Raw genomic sequence first — 19,153 nt, 5'->3', positions numbered from 1 at the left:
AGCCAGCAGGATTTTTGTTCAGACATCAGGTAAACATCACACACCAATTTACCTGATGTCTGAATAAAAATCCTGCTGGCTCTAATAACAGTCTGGTGAGTGCACTCTATACAAAGACATATATGCTCATGGAAAAAGGTAGATGCCTGGCTCTAATGAACTTGAGTGACACCCCAGCAAATTTTATTTTACTGTGAGTGCAGACAACCCTGGTTGCTTTATATATATATATATATATATATATATATATATATATATATATATATATATATATATATATATATATATATATATATATATATATATATATATATTATAGAGTGTGTGCAAATAGCTCTTTAACCCTTATTCAGTTACATTTTATTAACAAATCTGCATATTTGTTAATAAATTATACTGCATATGGTTTAAATAGCTATTTTCAAAATCCGATGATATGATTTTTTTCCCTTAACAATTTGGGTACATTAAAAAAAAAAATATTTCCTAAGTGTTTAAAGTACAGTATATCCTGCAGGATCCTCAAGTTAATATTCCCAATTATTAGAAACCTTTATGGAGAGACACAACTGGATTATTTGATGGTATATACCAGTGGTTCTCAACCTCTAACCTCAAGTTTTCCAAACATATTATGGGGGAATTCAGGCTTGGTGGTATAAATACAATGTAAAAGCTTAATTCTTCCTAATTTAAAGCCAAATAGGTTCTGAATGGTTGATCCATTGTAACTCGCTTTTCAAAGTGACATACAGTAGCAAGTATATGCATGGCTATCAACAGCAAAAGGAATTTACATGAAATTGATTTTATTAGAGAAAATAAGACTGGTCATGCTTTTAAAAAACTGTGCTATGTCACTTTGTAACATGAGTTACCATGTAACGACTAGTATAAGCCATAGGGAGTGAGCGCAGAGTGATAGTATAACTCACAAATTTTCAAATACTAATAAATAAAATAGTACATATAAAACATATACCAGTGTAAAAACAATAATCACAAGTAATTAAGTTAAAAAATATTCAGAAAAGCACCTGTTAGTATGTCCCCGGCGATCCTGTAAAGGGCAAGGTTTCTATTACAGAGCGTACATTGTAACGTTCCAGGAAAGCCAGTATGAAATTGAAACAGTGTCAGTAGGTTTTTCAAATGTGACACAGTATCCAAATGAACTCTTCTGAATAATAGCAGTAGAATGGCGCTTAGAATGGTGCTTAGTATCATAAGTACTCAGTTCCAAAGTGGCTTTGTTATGTGAAACGCCTGCTTTTTTGTTTTTATATATATAAGGACCATGGGGAATAGACGGGCTCCGCTGGAGACTGGGCACTCTAAAAGAAAGATTAGGTCCTATCTGGTGTGCACTGGCTCCTCCCTCTATGCCCCTCCTCCAGACCTCAGTTAGAATCTGTGCCCGGCTCGAGCTGGTTGCACACTAGGGGCTCGCCTGAGCTTCTAGTAAAGAAAGTATTTGTTAGGTTTTTTTATTTTCAGTGAGATCTGCTGGCAACAGACTCACTGCTACGAGGGACTTAGGGGAGAGAAGCGAACCTACCTGCTTGCAGCTAGCTTGGGCTTCTAGGCTACTGGACACCATTAGCTCCAGAGGGATCGAACACAGGCCCAGCCTCGGTCGTCCGGTCCCGGAGCCGCGCCGCCGTCCCCCTTGCAGAGCCAGAAGCAAGAAGAACATCCTGGAAATCGGCGGCTGAAGACTCCGGTCTTCATTAAGGTAGCGCACAGCACTGCAGCTGTGCGCCATTGCTCCCTATGCACACCACATACTCCGGTCACTGATGGGTGCAGGGCGCTGGGGGGGGGGGGGGCGCCCTGGGCAGCAATTAGAGTACCTTACATTGGCAAACAGCACATAATATAGTCTAAAAAAACTATATATGTGCAAAAATCCCCTGCCATAATATTACTATAAGAGCGGGAGAAGTCCGCCGATAAGGGGGCGGGGCTATCTCCCTCAGCACACTGGCGCCATTTCCTCTTCACAGCTCCGCTGGAAGACAGCTCCCCAGGCTATCCCCTGCAGTTTCCAGGCTCAAAGGGTCAAAAAGAGAGGGGGGCACTAAATTTAGGCGCAAACTGTGTATGTAAAGCAGCTATAGGGAAAAATCACTTTGTGTTAGTGTAAATCCCTGAATATATAGCGCTGTGGTGTGTGCTGGCATACTCTCTCTCTCTGTCTCTCCAAAGGACTTTGTGGGGTCCTGTCCTCAGTCAGAACATTCCCTGTGTGTGTGCGGTGTGTCGGTACGGCTGTGTCGACATGTTTGATGAGGAGGCTTATGTGGAGGCGGAGCAGGTGCCGATAAATGTGATGTCACCCCCTGCGGGATCGACACCAGAGTGGATGGATATGTGGAAGGTTTTACACGGACCTCGTTTCCACAGCAACAGCTGGGAAGTCGACATTTTTACCTCAGGTTCCCTCACAGCCTAAGAAAGCACCGTATTATCAGGTACAGTCCTTTCGGCCCCAGAAAGGCAAGCGGGTTAAAGGCGCGTCCTTTCTGCCCAGAGGCAGGGGTAGAGGGAAAAAGCTGCACCATACAGCCAGTTCCCAAGAACAAAAATCCTCCCCTGCTTCCACTAAGTCCACTGCATGACGCTGGGGCTCCACTGGTGGAGCCAGGTGCGGTGGGGGCCCGTCTCCGGAATTTCAGCGACCAGTGGGTTCGCTCACGGGTGGATCTCTGGGTTCTACAAGTGGTATCTCAGGGATACAAGCTGGAATTCGAGACGTCTCCCCCTCGCCGTTACCTCAAATCAGCCTTGCCAGCTACTCCCCAGGACAGGGAGGTAGTACTGGCGGCAATTCAGAAGCTGTACCTCCAGCAGGTGATAATAAAAGTTCCCCTCCTTCAACAGGGACGGGGTTACTATTCCACAATGTTTGTGGTACCGAAACCAGACGGTTCGGTGAGGCCCATTCTAAATTTGAAATCCTTGAACACTTATATAAGGAAGTTCAAGTTCAAAATGAAATCGCTCAGAGCGGTTATTGCAAGCCTGGAAGAGGGGTATTACATGGTATCACTGGACATCAAGGATGCTTACCTACATGTCCCCATTTACCCACCTCACCAGGTGTACCTCCGTTTTGTGGTACAGGACTGCCATTACCAATTCCAGACGTTGCCGTTTGGTCTGTCCACGGCACCGAGGGTATTTACCAAAGTAATGGCCGAAATGATGATACTCCTTCGAAAGAAGGGAGTTATAATTATCCCGTGCTTGGACGATCTCCTTATAAAGGCGAGGTCCAGGGAGCAGTTGTTGGTCGGAGTAGCACTATCTCAGGAAGTGCTACAACAGCATGGCTGGATTCTGAATATCCCGAAGTCGCAGCTGGTTCCTACGACGCGTCTGCTGTTCCTGGGTATGATTCTGGACACAGAACAGAAGAAGGTGTTTCTCCCGGAGGAGAAGGCCAAGGAGTTGTCATCTCTGGTCAGAGACCTCCTAAAACAAAAACAGGTGTCTGTGCATCACTACACGCGAGTCCTGGGAAAGATGGTAGCTTCTTACGAGGCAATTCCATTCGGCAGATTCCATGCACGGATCTTTCAGTGGGATCTGTTGGACAAGTGGTCCGGATCGCATCTTCAGATGCATCGGCTGATCACCCTGTCCCCGAGGGCCAGGGTGTCTCTGCTGTGGTGGCTGCAGAGTGCTCATCTACTTGAGGGCCGCAGATTCGGCATACAGGACTGGGTCCTGGTGACCACGGATGCCAGCCTCCGAGGTTGGCGGGCAGTCACTCAGGGAAGAAACTTCCAAGGACAATGGTCGAGTCAGGAAGCTTCCCTACACAAATATTCTGGAACTAAGGGCCATTTACAATGCCCTAAGTCAGGCAAGACCACTGCTTCAAAACCAGCCGGCGCTGATTCAGTCAGACAACATCACGGCGGTCGCCCATGTAAACCGGCAGGGCGGCACAAGAAGCAGGATGGCGATGGCAGAAGCCACAAGGATTCTCCGATGGGCGGAAAATCATGTGTTAGCACTGTCAGCAGTGTTCATTCCGGGAGTGGACAACTGGGAAGCAGACTTCCTCAGCAGGCACGACCTCCACCCGGGAGAGTGGGGACTTCATCCAGAAGTCTTCCAAATGATTGTAAACCGTTGGGAAAGGCCACAGGTGGACATGATGGCGTCCCGCCTAAACAAAAAGCTAGAAAGATATTGCGCCAGGTCAAGGGACCCTCAGGCGATAGCTGTGGACGCTCTAGTGACACCGTGGGTGTACCAGTCGGTTTCTGTGTTCCCTCCTCTTCCTCTCATACCAAAGGTACTGAGGATAATAAGAAAGAGAGGAGTAAGAACTATTCTCGTCGTTCCGGATTGGCCAAGAAGGACTTGGTACCCGGAACTGCAAGAAATGATCTCAGAGGACCCTTGGCCTCTGCCTCTCAGACTGGACCTGCTACAGCAGGGGCCCTGTCTGTTCCAAGACTTACCGCGGCTGCGTTTGACGGCATGGCGGTTGAACGCCGGATCCTGATGGAAAAGGGCATTCCAGTTGAAGTCATTCCTACGCTGATAAAAGCTAGGAAGGATGTGACAGCAAAACATTATCACCGCATATGGCGAAAATATGTTGCTTGGTGTGAGGCTATGAAGGCCCCAACAGAAGAATTTCAGCTGGGTCGATTTCTGCACTTCCTACAGTCAGGAGTGACTATGGGCCTAAAATTGGGATTCATTAAAGTCCAGATTTCGGCCCTGTCTATTTTCTTTCAGAAAGAGCTGGCTTCACTGCCTGAAGTTCAGACGTTTGTTAAGGGTGTGCTGCATATTCAGCCCCCTTTTGTGCCCCCAGTGGCACCTTGGGATCTCAACGTTGTGTTGGATTTCCTAAAATCACATTGGTTTGAGTCGCTTCAGACCGTGGAGTTGAAATATCTCACGTGGAAAGTGGTCATGCTTTTGGCCTTGGCTTCGGCTAGGCGTGTGTCAGAATTGGCGGCTTTGTCATGTAAAAGCCCCTATCTGATCTTCCATATGGACAGGGCAGAATTGAGGACTCGTCCCCAATTTCTCCCTAAGGTGGTATCAGCGTTTCATTTGAACCAACCTATTGTGGTGCCTGCGGCTACTCGGGACTTGGAGGCTTCCAAGTTGCTGGACGTAGTCCGGGCCCTGAAAATCTGTTTCCAGGACGGCTAGAGTCAGAAAAACTGAATCGCTGTTTATCCTGCATGCACCCAACAAGCTGGGTGCTCCTGCTTCTAAGCAGACTATTGCTCGCTGGATCTGTTGCACAATTCAACTTGCACATTCTGCGGCTGGACTGCCGCATTCTAAATCAGTCAAAGCCCATTCCACGAGGAAGGTGGGCTCTTCTTGGGCGGCTGCCCGAGGGGTCTCTGCTTTACAACTTTGCCGAGCTGCTACCTGGTCGGGATCAAACACGTTTGCAAAATTCTACAAGTTTGATACCCTGGCTGAGGAGGACCTTGAGTTTGCTCATTCGGTGCTGCAGAGTCATCCGCACTCTCCCGCCCATTTGGGAGCTTCAGAGAAAATAAGAATTTACTCACCGGTAATTCTATTTCTCGTAGTCCGTAGTGGATGCTGGGAGCCCGTCCCAAGGGCGGATTGTCTGTAATACTTGTATATAGTTATTGCTTAAGTAAAGGGTTATTGTTATGAGCCATCTGTTCAGTGAGGCTCAGTTGTTATTCATACTGTTAACTGGGTATAGTTATCACGAGTTGTACGGTGTGATTGGTGTGGCTGGTATGAGTCTTACCCTGGATTCCAAATCCTTTCCTTGTAATGTCAGCTCTTCCGGGCACAGTTTCCCTAACTGAGGTCTGGAGGAGGGACAGAGGGAGGAGCCAGAGCACACCAGAATATAAATTCTCTCTTAAAGTGCCCATGTCTCCTGCCGAGGCCGTTTATTCCCCATGGTCCTTACGGAGTACCCAGCATCCTGAGGAAGGGGAACTATACCCCGAAACGTTACTAATAAATTGGCCCAGTGGGGTCTTTTTTTGCACCTTAAACTCTGTTTTCAAGTCTCTGAGGGCCGCCCATTCAAAGGAGATATATATATATATATATATATATATTATATTATATTATAATTTTTTTTTTCTAAATACAAGTATTTTATAAAAGTTTTTTGAAGGCATGAAGAGATTAAAGTTGATTTCAGTCTGCAGTAGATATTAAGTAAATTCCTTCTGCTGTTTATGCATGCGATCAAAGCCTATTCATTAATTCTGAAATTCTTAATATATGGACTTTTTCCCTTTTTTTTTTTATATGCTCAGGATTGGAGTGGGCAAAAGAAAGCCAACAGATCATCTGAGAAAAACAAGAAAAAGTTTGGCATGGAATGTGAGACAAGACTTACAAATGACATCTCCCCAGGGTCCTCTCCAGGTGTTGGTCGTAGGAGAACAAGAACACCACATACGTTTCCACATACCAGATACATGTCACAAATGTCTGTCCCAGAACAGGCAGAATTGGAAAGACTAAAGCAGAAAATCAATTTTGGTGACTTGGATCAGGTGTGCTCTTTTTATATGGGTTTCATGTGATCTGTGCATAAAATAGCTTGTCCTTTCTTTCCCTTTTATTTATGCTGCTTCAAAACGGGTTCTTTTCAACATAGAGGTAATTGCGTTGTGTTGACTGTTTTAGGAACTTCTCTATGTGCTCTAAATTTTAGTTTATGACTTTTATTTATTAATTTATAGAGGAGCATCGGCAGTGACTCCCAAGGCAGAGCAACAGCCGCAAACAATAAACGTCAACCTGCTGAGAACCGGAAGCCATTTAATTTCCTACCACTACAGTTAAACACTAACAGAGATAAGGCTGCTTCTTCAAGCCCCCCAAAGAGAGAATCTGGTGTCTTCTCACTACCCAAGGACTTTCTAGCCTCTGCTCTCACTAAAGATTTACTGCAAAATTATCAGGCCTCTTTGGAAGAAGATGGAGGTGGAGAACCAGCTTTTGACAGCAGCCAGGTACTTTGTCGTTTTCCAAAATCCTCTTTTAGTTTGCAATTGTTTAGTTCTTCAATAACTATGTTCTTGAATTTTATATTTGTTTCAATTTAAGGAAGTCTAAAGGTTACATCAGACATCTAAGTGTATTTATCTTTACAATCCTCTTATATGTCATGGGTTTACATTTTGTTAAGTGAGACTCTTGAATGGAGGAGATTAAAAAAATATATAGATGCTTATACTTTTAGTTGTAATGTAGTATTTTACATTGGGGGACATGATCATCTTTTGCTCATCTAGTATTTTTTTTTCAATAATTTTTTTTTTTTCATGTAAGAATTAAATTGCAACATTTCATTTTATTCAAGGAAGAAAATTGTATGCCTTATGCAAATGTGTTTTGGCCCTGTGCTTAGTGTGGAGGCAAGTTAGATGTATTGTTACTGATGGGGAGATGTCTCAAAACTAAAAAGGACAAGGGGAGAGAAGATTCCCACAGCAATTGATCAGTGCCACAGATGTGTGTGTTTGTGGAACCAGATTAGAAGTCTTGACTGGAACGGAGCTAGCGGAGCCAGGCAGAAGCTGGGTGGTATAATCTAGTTCTTTCTCATACGTCACGGTTGGATAGTTAGAGACTGGTGCTGGAAATAAGACTGATTGTGTGCCTGCTTCCTGCAGCTCTTCCAGAAGTGATACTCCTAGGAATAATATACTCTTGGTCAGCGGGATTGTACCGGTATGCTCTGGAGACAGGGATAGAACTGGAATAGATTTAAACACAGGTTTGGAACCGGAGTGCTCTGAAGACCGGAATTGAGCTGGAATGCACTTGGGTGCTCTGCAATGTTCTTGTAGTGTAGTTCACATAGGACAGAGAATTTCGTTGCTCTCCCAGTGGTATCCTGCTGTGTACTATATTATCCCTGTTTTTTGAACAATCTCAACATTGGGCAAATACAAATTTATATTCCATTAGTAATAACTTTTTCATATATTTTTATGTCTATTTTATTTCATTATGTTTATTTCTATCAAACCACATATTTAGAATAAAATATGGGCTTTGTTTTTTGTTTGCATTAACTCACACACCCATGCAAAGTCTTCCTTCCAGAAGTCGTAGCACCTGGAACCCTTGTGATCTCAATGCTTTTGATTTCATGTGTTTTGAAATCTGCTTCATTGTTTGCTTGATATTCTTCATCGGAGAAGATGTTATTCATGTATGTGACAGATAACCTTGGCGAAATACTCCATTATATGTAACACTTGGGAATCAAGGGAATATGTTTATAATGGCAAATATGGTTGAATGTGGCATTCAAACCTGTAGTTCTGGAACACTGTTTTCTCTGACGTCCTAAGTGGATGCTGGGGACTCCGTCAGGACCATGGGGAATAGCGGCTCCGCAGGAGACAGGGCACAAAAGTAAAAGCTTTAGGATCAGGTGGTGTGCACTGGCTCCTCCCCCTATGACCCTCCTCCAAGCCCCAGTTAGATTTTTGTGCCCGGCCGAGAAGGGTGCAATCTAGGTGGCTCTCCTAAAGAGCTGCTTAGAGTAAAAGTTTGTTAGGTTTTTTATTTTCAGTGAGTCCTGCTGGCAACAGGCTCACTGCTACGAGGGACTTAGGGGAGAGAAGTGAACTCACCTGCGTGCAGGATGGATTGGCTTCTTAGGCTACTGGACACCATTAGCTCCAGAGGGAGTCGGAACACAGGTCTCACCCTGGGGTTCGTCCCGGAGCCGCGCCGCCGACCCCCCTTGCAGATGCCGAAAAGTGAAGGTCCAGAAACGGCGGCAGAAGACTCTTCAGTCTTCATAAGGTAGCGCACAGCACTGCAGCTGTGCGCCATTGTTGTCAGCACACTTCATAGCAGCGGTCACTGAGGGTGCAGGGCGCTGGGGGGGGCGCCCTGGGCAGCAATGATAGTACCTTATTCTGGCTAAAAATACATCACATATAGCCCCTGGGGGCTATATGGATGTATTTAACCCCTGCCAGGTCTCAGAAAAACGGGAGAAGAAGCCCGCCGAAAAGGGGGCGGGGCCTATTCTCAGCACACAGCGCCATTTTCCCTAACAGAAATGCTGGTGGGAAGGCTCCCAGGCTCTCCCCTGCACTGCACTACAGAAACAGGGTTAAAACAGAGAGGGGGGGCACTTATTTGGCGATATGTGTATATATATATATATTAAAATGCTATAAGGGAAAAACACTTATATAAAGGTTGTCCCTGTATAATTATAGCGTTTTTGGTGTGTGCTGGCAAACTCTCCCTCTGTCTCCCCAAAGGGCTAGTGGGGTCCTGTCCTCTATCAGAGCATTCCCTGTGTGTGTGCTGTGTTTGTCGGTACGTGTGTGTCGACATGTATGAGGACGATGTTGGTGAGGAGGCGGAGCAATTGCCTGAAATGGTGATGTCACTCTCTAGGGAGTCGACACCGGAATGGATGGCTTATTTAAGGAATTACGTGATAATGTCAACACGCTGCAAGGTCGGCAAACAAATTAGTACCTGTCCAGGCGTCTCAAACACCGTCAGGGGCTGTAAAACGCTCATTTACCTCAGTCGGTCGACACAGACACGGACACTGACTCCAGTGTCGACGGTGAAGAAACAAACGTATTTTCCTTTAGGGCCACACGTTACATGTTAAGGGCAATGAAGGAGGTGTTACATATTTCTGATACTACAAGTACCACAAGAAGGTATTATGTGGGGTGTGAAAAAACTACCTGTAGTTTTTCCTGAATCAGATAAATTAAATGAAGTGTGTGATGATGCGTGGGTTTCCCCCGATAGAAAATTATTGGCGGTATACCCTTTCCCGCCAGAAGTTAGGGCGCGTTGGGAAACACCCTTTAGGGTGGATAAGGCGCTCACACGCTTATCAAAACAAGTGGAGGTACCGTCTCCAGATAGGGCCGCCCTCAAGGAGCCAGCTGAGAGGCTGGAAAATATCCTAAAAAGGTATATACACACATACTGGTGTTATACTGCGACCAGCGATCGCCTCAGCCTGGATGTGCAGCGCTGGGGTGGCTTGGTCGGATTCCCTGACTGAAAATATTGATACCCTTGACAGGGACAGTATTTTATTGACTATAGAGCATTTAACGGATGCATTTCTATATATGCGAGATGCACAGAGGGATATTTGCACTCTGGCATCAAGAGTAAGTGCGATGTCCATATCTGCCAGAAGATGTTTATGGACACGACAGTGGTCAGGTGATGCAGATTCCAAACGGCACATGGAAGTATTGCCGTATAAAGGGGAGGAGTTATTTGGGGTCGGTCCATCGGACCTGGTGGCCTCGGCAACAGCTGGAAAATCCACCTTTTTTACCCCAAATCACATCTCAGCAGAAAAAGACACCGTCTTTTCAGCCTCAGTCCTTTCGTCCCCATAAGGGCAAGCGGGCAAAAGGCCAGTCATATCTGCCCAGGGATAGAGGAAAGGGAAGAAGACTGCAGCAGGCAGCCCATTCCCAGGAACAGAAGCCCTCCACAGCTTCTGCCAAGTCCTCAGCATGACGCTGGGGCCGTACAAGCGGACTCAAGTGCGGTGGGGGGTAGTCTCAAGAGTTTCAGCGCGTAGTGGGCTCACTCGCAAGTGGACCCCTGGATCCTACAAGTAGTATCCCAAGGGTACAGACTGGAGATTCGAGACGTCTCCCCCTCGCAGGCTCCTGATGTCTGCTTTACCAACGTCTTCCTCCGACAGGGAGGCAGTATTGGAAACAATTCACAAGCTGTATTCCCAGCAGGTGATAATCAAAGTACCCCTCCTACAACAAGGGAAGGGGTATTTCTCTATCGTCCTAGTGGATGCTGGGGTTCCTGAAAGGACCATGGGGAATAGCGGCTCCGCAGGAGACAGGGCACAAAAAGTAAAGCTTTTCCGATCAGGTGGTGTGCACTGGCTCCTCCCCCTATGACCCTCCTCCAGACTCCAGTTAGATTTTTGTGCCCGGCCGAGAAGGGTGCAATCTAGGTGGCTCTCCTAAAGAGCTGCTTAGAGAAAGTTTAGCTAGGTTTTTTATGTTACAGTGATTCCTGCTGGCAACAGGATCACTGCAGCGAGGGACTGAGGGGAGAAGGAGTCAACTCACCTGCGTGCAGGATGGATTGGCTTCTTGGCTACTGGACATCAAGCTCCAGAGGGACGATCACAGGTACAGCCTGGATGGTCACCGGAGCCGCGCCGCCGGCCCCCTTGCAGATGCTGAAGACAGAAGAGGTCCAGAATCGGCGGCTGAAGACTCCTGCAGTCTTCTAAAGGTAGCGCACAGCACTGCAGCTGTGCGCCATTTTCCTCTCAGCACACTTCACACGGCAGTCACTGAGGGTGCAGGGCGCTGGGAGGGGGGCGCCCTGGGAGGCAAAATGAGTACCTATAAAGGCTAAAAATACCTCACATATAGCCCTAGAGGCTATATGGAGATATTTAACCCCTGCCTGATTTCTCAAAATAGCGGGAGACGAGCCCGCCGGAAAAGGGGCGGGGCCTATCTCCTCAGCACACGGCGCCATTTCCTCTCACAGCTCCGCTGGTCAGGACGGCTCCCAGGTCTCTCCCCTGCACTGCACTACAGAAACAGGGTAAAACAGAGAGGGGGGGCAAATTTATGGCGATATTTTTATATAACAAAGCAGCTATAGGGGAGCACTTATTATAAGGCTATCCCTGATATATATATAGCGCTTTTGGTGTGTGCTGGCAAACTCTCCCTCTGTCTCCCCAAAGGGCTAGTGGGTCCTGTCTTCATTAGGAGCATTCCCTGTGTGTCTGCTGTGTGTCGGTACGTGTGTGTCGACATGTATGAGGACGATATTGGTGTGGAGGCGGAGCAATTGCCAAATATGGGGATGTCACCTCCTAGGGGGTCGACACCAGAATGGATGCCTTTATTTATGGAACTACGGGATAGTGTCAACACGCTAAAGCAGTCGTTTGACGACATGAGACGGCCGGACAATCAATTAGTGCCTGTCCAGGCGACTCAAACACCGTCAGGGGCTGTGAAACGCCCTTTGCCTCAGTCGGTCGACACAGACCCAGACACAGGCGATGACTCCAGTGGTGACGGTGACGAATCAACCGTATTTTCCAGTAGGGCCACACGTTATATGATTTTGGCAATGAAGGAGGCGTTACATTTAGCTGATACTACAGGTACCACTAAACAGGGTATTATGTGGGGTATGAAAAAACTACCTATAGTTTTTCCTGAATCAGAAGAACTAAATGACGTGTGTAATGAAGCGTGGGTTGCCCCTGATAAAAAGCTGATAATTTCAAAGAAATTATTGGCATTATACCCTTTCCCGCCAGAGGTTAGGGAGCGCTGGGAAACACCTCCTAGGGTGGACAAGGCGCTAACACGCTTATCTAAACAAGTGGCGTTACCCTCTCCTGAGACGGCCGCACTTAAAGATCCATCAGATAGGAGGATGGAAAATATCCAAAAAAGTATATACACACATGCAGGTGTTATACTACGACCAGCTGTAGCAACTGCCTGGATGGGCAGTGCGGGGGTAGTTTGGTCAGAATCCCTGATTGAAAATATTGATACCCTGGACAGGGACAATATTTTACTGTCGTTAGAACAAATAAAGGATGCATTTCTTTATATGCGTGATGCACAGAGGGATATATGCACACTGGCATCACGGGTAAGTGCTATGTCCATTTCGGCCAGAAGAGCTTTATGGACGCGACAGTGGACAGGCGATGCGGATTCAAAACGGCATATGGAAGTTTTGCCGTATAAGGGGGAGGAGTTATTTGGAGTCGGTCTATCAGATTTGGTGGCCACGGCTACAGCCGGGAAATCCACCTTTCTACCTCAAGTCACTCCCCAACAGAAAAAGGCACCGACTTTTCAACCGCAGCCCTTTCGTTCCTTTAAAAATAAGAGAGCAAAGGGCTATTCATATTTGCCACGAGGCAAAGGTCGAGGGAAGAGACAGCAACACGCAGCTCCTTCCCAGGATCAGAAGCCCTCCCCGGCTTCTACAAAAGCCTCAGCATGACGCTGGGGCTTCTCAAGCGGACTCGGGGACGGTGGGCGGTCGTCTCAAAAATTACAGCGCGCAGTGGGCTCACTCGCAAGTAGATCCCTGGATCCTGCAGATAATATCTCAGGGATACAGGTTGGAATTAGAGACAGATCCACCTCGCCGTTTCCTGAGGTCTGCTTTACCAACGTCCCCCTCCGAAAGGGAGACGGTGTTGGAAGCCATTCACAAGCTGTACTCTCAGCAGGTGATAGTCAAGGTACCTCTTCTGCAACAAGGGAAGGGGTATTATTCCACTCTTTTTGTGGTACCGAAGCCGGATGGCTCGGTAAGGCCTATTCTAAATCTGAAGTCCTTGAACCTGTACATAAAGAAGTTCAAGTTCAAAATGGAGTCACTCAGAACAGTGATAGCGAACCTGGAAGAGGGGGACTTTATGGTATCCTTGGACATCAAGGATGCGTATCTCCACGTTCCAATTTACCCCTCACACCAGGGGTACCTCAGGTTCGTTGTACAAAACTGTCACTATCAGTTTCAGACGCTGCCGTTCGGATTGTCCACGGCACCTCGGATCTTTACAAAGGTAATGGCCGAGATGATGATTCTTCTTCGAAGAAAAGGCGTATTAATTATCCCATACTTGGACGATCTCCTAATAAGGGCGAGGTCCAGAGAACAGCTAGAGATGGGATTAGCACTGTCTCAAGAAGTGCTAAAACAGCACGGGTGGATTCTGAATATTCCAAAATCCCAGTTAATGCCGACAACTCGTCTGCTGTTCCTAGGGATGATTCTGGACACGGTTCAGAAAAAGGTTTTTCTCCCGGAGGAAAAAGCCAAGGAGTTATCCGAGCTTGTCAGGAACCTCCTAAAACCAGGAAAGGTGTCTGTACATCAATGCACAAGAGTCCTGGGAAAAATGGTGGCTTCTTACGAAGCGATTCCATTCGGCAGATTCCACGCAAGAATTTTCCAAAGGGATCTGTTGGACAAATGGTCAGGGTCGCATCTTCAGATGCACCTACGGATAACCCTGTCTCCAAGGACAAGGGTGTCTCTTCTGTGGTGGTTGCAGAGTGCTCATCTATTGGAGGGCCGCAGATTCGGCATACAGGATTGGATCCTGGTGACCACGGACGCCAGCCTGAGAGGCTGGGGAGCAGTCACACAAGGAAGAAACTTCCAGGGAGTATGGACGAGCCTGGAAACGTCTCTTCACATAAACATTCTGGAACTAAGAGCAATATACAATGCTCTAAACCAGGCAGAACCTCTGCTTCAGGGAAAACCGGTATTGATCCAGTCGGACAACATCACGGCAGTCGCCCATGTGAACAGACAGGACGGCACAAGAAGCAGGAGGGCAATGGCAGAAGCTGCAAGGATTCTTCGCTGGGCAGAGAATCATGTGATAGCACTGTCAGCAGTGTTCATCCCGGGAGTGGACAACTGGGAAGCAGACTTCCTCAGCAGACACGATCTTCACCCGGGAGAGTGGGGACTTCATCCAGAAGTCTTCCACATGCTGGTAACCCGTTGGGAAAGACCAATGGTGGACATGATGGCGTCTCGCCTCAACAAAAAACTGGACAGGTATTGCGCCAGGTCAAGAGATCCGCAGGCAATAGCTGTGGACGCGCTGGTAACGCCTTGGGTGTACCAGTCGGTGTATGTGTTTCCTCCTCTGCCTCTCATACCAAAAGTATTGAGAATTATACGGCAAAGAGGCGTAAGAACGATACTAGTGGTTCCGGATTGGCCAAGGAGGACTTGGTACCCGGAACTTCAAGAGATGATCACGGAAGATCCGTGGCCTCTACCTCTTAGGAGGGACTTGCTTCAGCAGGGTCCCTGTCTGTTTCAAGACTTACCGCGGCTGCGTTTGACGGCATGGCGGTTGAACGCCGGATCCTAAAGGAAAGAGGCATGCCGGAAGAAGTCATTCCTACTTTGATTAAAGCAAGGAAGGAAGTAACCGTGCAACATTATCACCGAATTTGGCGAAAATATGTTGCGTGGTGCGAAGATCGGAGTGCTCCGACGGAGGAATTTCAACTGGGTCGATTCCTACATTTCCTGCAATCAGGATTGTCAATGGGTCTCAAATTGGGATCTATTAAGGTTCAAATTTCGGCCCTGTCGATTTTCTTTCAAAAAGAATTGGCTTCAGTCCCTGAAGTCCAGACCTTTGTTAAGGGAGTGCTGCATATACAGCCTCCTGTGGTGCCTCCAGTGGCACCGTGGGATCTAAATGTGGTTTTGGACTTCCTAAAATCTCATTGGTTTGAACCACTAAAAAAGGTGGATTTGAAATATCTCACATGGAAAGTGACCATGCTTCTAGCCCTGGCTTCTGCCAGGAGAGTGTCAGAATTGGCAGCTTTATCTTACAAAAGCCCATATCTGATTTTCCATTCGGACAGGGCAGAACTGCGGACTCGTCCGCATTTTCTCCCTAAGGTGGTGTCAGCATTTCATCTGAACCAGCCTATTGTAGTGCCTGCGGCTACAAGTGACTTGGAGGACTCCAAGTTACTGGACGTTGTCAGAGCATTAAAAATATATATTGCAAGGACAGCTGGAGTCAGAAAATCTGACTCGTTGTTTATATTGTATGCACCCAACAAGATGGGTGCTCCTGCGTCTAAACAGACGATTGCTCGTTGGATCTGTAGCACAATCCAACTTGCACATTCTGTGGCAGGCTTGCCACAGCCTAAATCTGTAAAGGCCCACTCCACAAGGAAGGTGGGCTCATCTTGGGCGGCTGCCCGAGGGGTCTCGGCATTACAACTTTGCCGAGCAGCTACGTGGTCAGGGGAGAACACGTTTGTAAAATTTTACAAATTTGATACTCTGGCTAAGGAGGACCTGGAGTTCTCTCATTCGGTGCTGCAGAGTCATCCGCACTCTCCCGCCCGTTTGGGAGCTTTGGTATAATCCCCATGGTCCTTTCAGGAACCCCAGCATCCACTAGGACGATAGAGAAAATAAGATTTTACTTACCGATAAATCTATTTCTCGGAGTCCGTAGTGGATGCTGGGCGCCCATCCCAAGTGCGGATTATCTGCATAAGTTGTACATAGTTATTGTTAACTAATTCGGGTTATTGTTGAAGGAAGCCATCTTTCAGAGGCTCCGCTGTTATCATACTGTTAACTGGGTTTAGATCACAAGTTGTACGGTGTGATTGGTGTGGCTGGTATGAGTCTTACCCGGGATTCAAAATCCTCCCTTATTGTGTACGCTCGTCCGGGCACAGTACCTAACTGGAGTCTGGAGGAGGGTCATAGGGGGAGGAGCCAGTGCACACCACCTGATCGGAAAAGCTTTACTTTTTGTGCCCTGTCTCCTGCGGAGCCGCTATTCCCCATGGTCCTTTCAGGAACCCCAGCATCCACTACGGACTCCGAGAAATAGATTTATCGGTAAGTAAAATCTTATTTATTCCACATTATATTGTGGTACTGAAGCCAGACGGCTCGGTGAGACCTATTCTAAATGGGAAATCTTTGAACACTTACATACAAAGGTTCAAATCAAGATGGAGTCACTCAGAGCAGTGATAGCGAACCAGGAAGAAGGGAACTATATGGTGTCCCTGGACATCAAGGATGCTTACCTCCAGGTCCCAAATTGCCCTTCTCACCAAGGGTACCTCAGGTTCGTGGTACGGAACTGTCACTATCAGTTTCAGACGCTGCCGTTTGGATTGTCCACGGCACCCCGGGTCTTTACCAAAGTAATGGCAGAAATGATGATTCTTCTTCAAAGAAAAGGCGTCTTAATTATCCCTTACTTGGACGATCTCCTGATAAGGGCAAGGTCCAGAGAACAGTTGGAAGTCGGAGTAGCACTATCTCAAGTAGTTCTACGACAGCACGGGTGGATTCTAAATATCCAAAATCGCAGCCGTTTCCGACGACGCGTCTGCTGTTCCTAGGGATGGTTCTGGACACAGTCCAGAAAAAGGTGTTTCTCCCGGAGGAGAAAGCCAGGGAGTTATCCGAGCTAGTCAGGAACCTCCTAAAACCAGGAAAAGTGTCAGTGCATCATTGCACAAGAGTCCTGGGAAAAATGGTGGCTTATTACGAAGCGATTCCATTCGGCAGATTCCACGCAAGAACTTTTCAGTGGGATCTGCTGGACAAATGGTCCGGATCGCATTTTCAGATGCATCAGCGGATAACCCTATCTCCAAGGACAAGGGTGTCTCTCCTGTGGTGGTTACAGAGTGCTCATCTTCTAGAGGGCCGCAGATTCGGCATTCAGGATTGGATGCTGGTGACCACGGAGGCCAGCCTGAGAGGCTGGGGAGCAGTCACACAGGAAAAAAATTTCCAGGGAGTGTGATCAAGTCTGGAGATTTTTCTCCACATAAATATACTGGAGCTAAGGGCAATTTACAATGCTCTAAGCTTAGCAAGACCTCTGCTTCAAGGTCAGCCGGTATTGATCCAGTGGGACAACATCACGGCAGTCGCCCACGTAAACAGACAGGGCGGCACAAGAAGCAGGAGGGCAATGGCAGAAACTGCAAGGATTTTTCGCTGGGCGGAAAATCATGTGATAGCACTGTCAGCAGTGTTCATTCCGGGAGTGGACAACTGGGAAGCAGACTTCCTCAGCAGGCACAACCTCCACCCGGGAGAGTGGGGACTTCATCGGGAAGTCTTCCACATGATTGTGAACCGTTGGAAAAGACCAAAGGTGGACATGATGGCGTCCCGCCTGAACAAAAAACTGGACAAGTATTGCGCCAGTCTAAAGACCCTCAGGCAATAGCTGTGGACGTTCTGGTAACACCGTGGGTGTACCAGTCGGTGTATGTCTTCCCTCCTCTGCTTCTCATACCCAAGGTATTGAGAATTATAAGACGTAGAGGAGTAAGAACTATACTCGTGGCTCCGGATTGGCCAAGAAGGACTTGGTACCCGGAACTACAAGAGATGCTCACAGAGGACTCATGGCCTCTGCCGCTAAGAAGGGACTTGCTTCAGCAAGTACCATGTCTGTTCCAAGACTTACCGCGGCTGCGTTTGACGGCATGGCGGTTGAACGCCGGATCCTAAGGGAAAAAGGCATTCCGGAAGAGGTCATTCCTAACCTGGTCAAAGCCAGGAAGGAGGTGACCGCACAACATTATCACCACATGTGGCGAAAATATGTTGCGTGGTGTGAGGCCAGGAAGGCCCCATGAAGAAATTTCAACTCGGTCGTTTCCTGCATTTCCTGCAAACAGGAGTGTCTATGGGCCTCAAATTGGGGTCCATTAAGGTTCAAATTTCGGCCCTGTCGATTTTCTTCCAGAAAGAATTGGCTTCAGTTCCTGAAGTCCAGAAGTTTGTCAAGGGAGTACTGCATATACAACCCCCTTTTGTGCCTCCAGTGGCACTGTGGGATCTCAACGTAGTTCTGGGATTCCTAAAATCACATTGGTTTAAACCGCTCAAATCTGTGAATTTGAAATATCTCACAGGGAAAGTGACCATGCTGTTGGCCCTGGCCTCGGCCAGGCGAGTGTCAGAATTGGCGGCGTTTGTTTCAAAAAAGCCCATATCTGATTGTCCATTCGGACAGGGCAGAGCTGCGGACTCATCCCCAGTTTCTCCCTAAGGTGGGGTCAGTGTTTCACCCGAACCAGCTTATTGTGGTACCTGCGGCTACTAGGGACTTGGAGGACTCCAAGTTGCTAGATGTTGTCAGGGCCCTGAAAATATAGTTTCCAGGACGGCTGGAGTCAGGAAAACTGACTTGCTGTTATCCTGTATGCACCCAACAAACTGGGTGCTCTTGCTTCTAAGCAGACGATTGCTAGTTGGATGTGTAGTACAATTCAGCTTGCACATTCTGTGGCAGGCCTGCCACAGCCAAAATATGTAAATGCCCATTCCACAAGGAAGGTGGGCTCATCTTGGGCGGCTGCCCGAGGGGTCTCGGCTTTACAACTTTGCCGAGCTGATACTTGGTCAGGGGCACACCCTGACTGAGGAGGACCTGGAGTTCTCTCATTCGGTGCTGCAGAGTCATCCGCACTCTCCCGCCCGTTTGGGAGCTTTGGTATAATCCCCATGGTCCTGACGGAGTCCCCAGCATCCACTTAAGACGTCAGAGAAAATAAGAATTTAC

The 19,153-nt window shown here is 47.5% G+C and overlaps 1 protein-coding gene across 9 annotated transcripts in view; it reads left to right on the top strand.

Annotated features, from left to right (window-relative positions):
- The window catches only part of PCM1 (pericentriolar material 1), a 528,103-nt gene that overhangs the window by 152,111 nt on the left and 356,839 nt on the right, over positions 1 to 19,153 (top strand). For all 9 annotated transcript variants that reach the window (XM_063920820.1, XM_063920822.1, XM_063920821.1 and 6 more), the window contains 2 exons: positions 6,300 to 6,542; positions 6,732 to 7,004. In XM_063920820.1, coding sequence (XP_063776890.1) covers positions 6,300 to 6,542; positions 6,732 to 7,004 — 516 coding nt within the window. The remainder of the gene's footprint in view (positions 1 to 6,299; positions 6,543 to 6,731; positions 7,005 to 19,153) is intronic.

Source organism: Pseudophryne corroboree, chromosome 1 (genome assembly GCF_028390025.1).
Source record: "Pseudophryne corroboree isolate aPseCor3 chromosome 1, aPseCor3.hap2, whole genome shotgun sequence".
Classification (NCBI taxonomy): domain Eukaryota; kingdom Metazoa; phylum Chordata; class Amphibia; order Anura; family Myobatrachidae; genus Pseudophryne; species Pseudophryne corroboree.
Note: the sequence above shows the minus strand (reverse complement) of the source record. Positions and strands in the feature narration are given on the sequence as shown.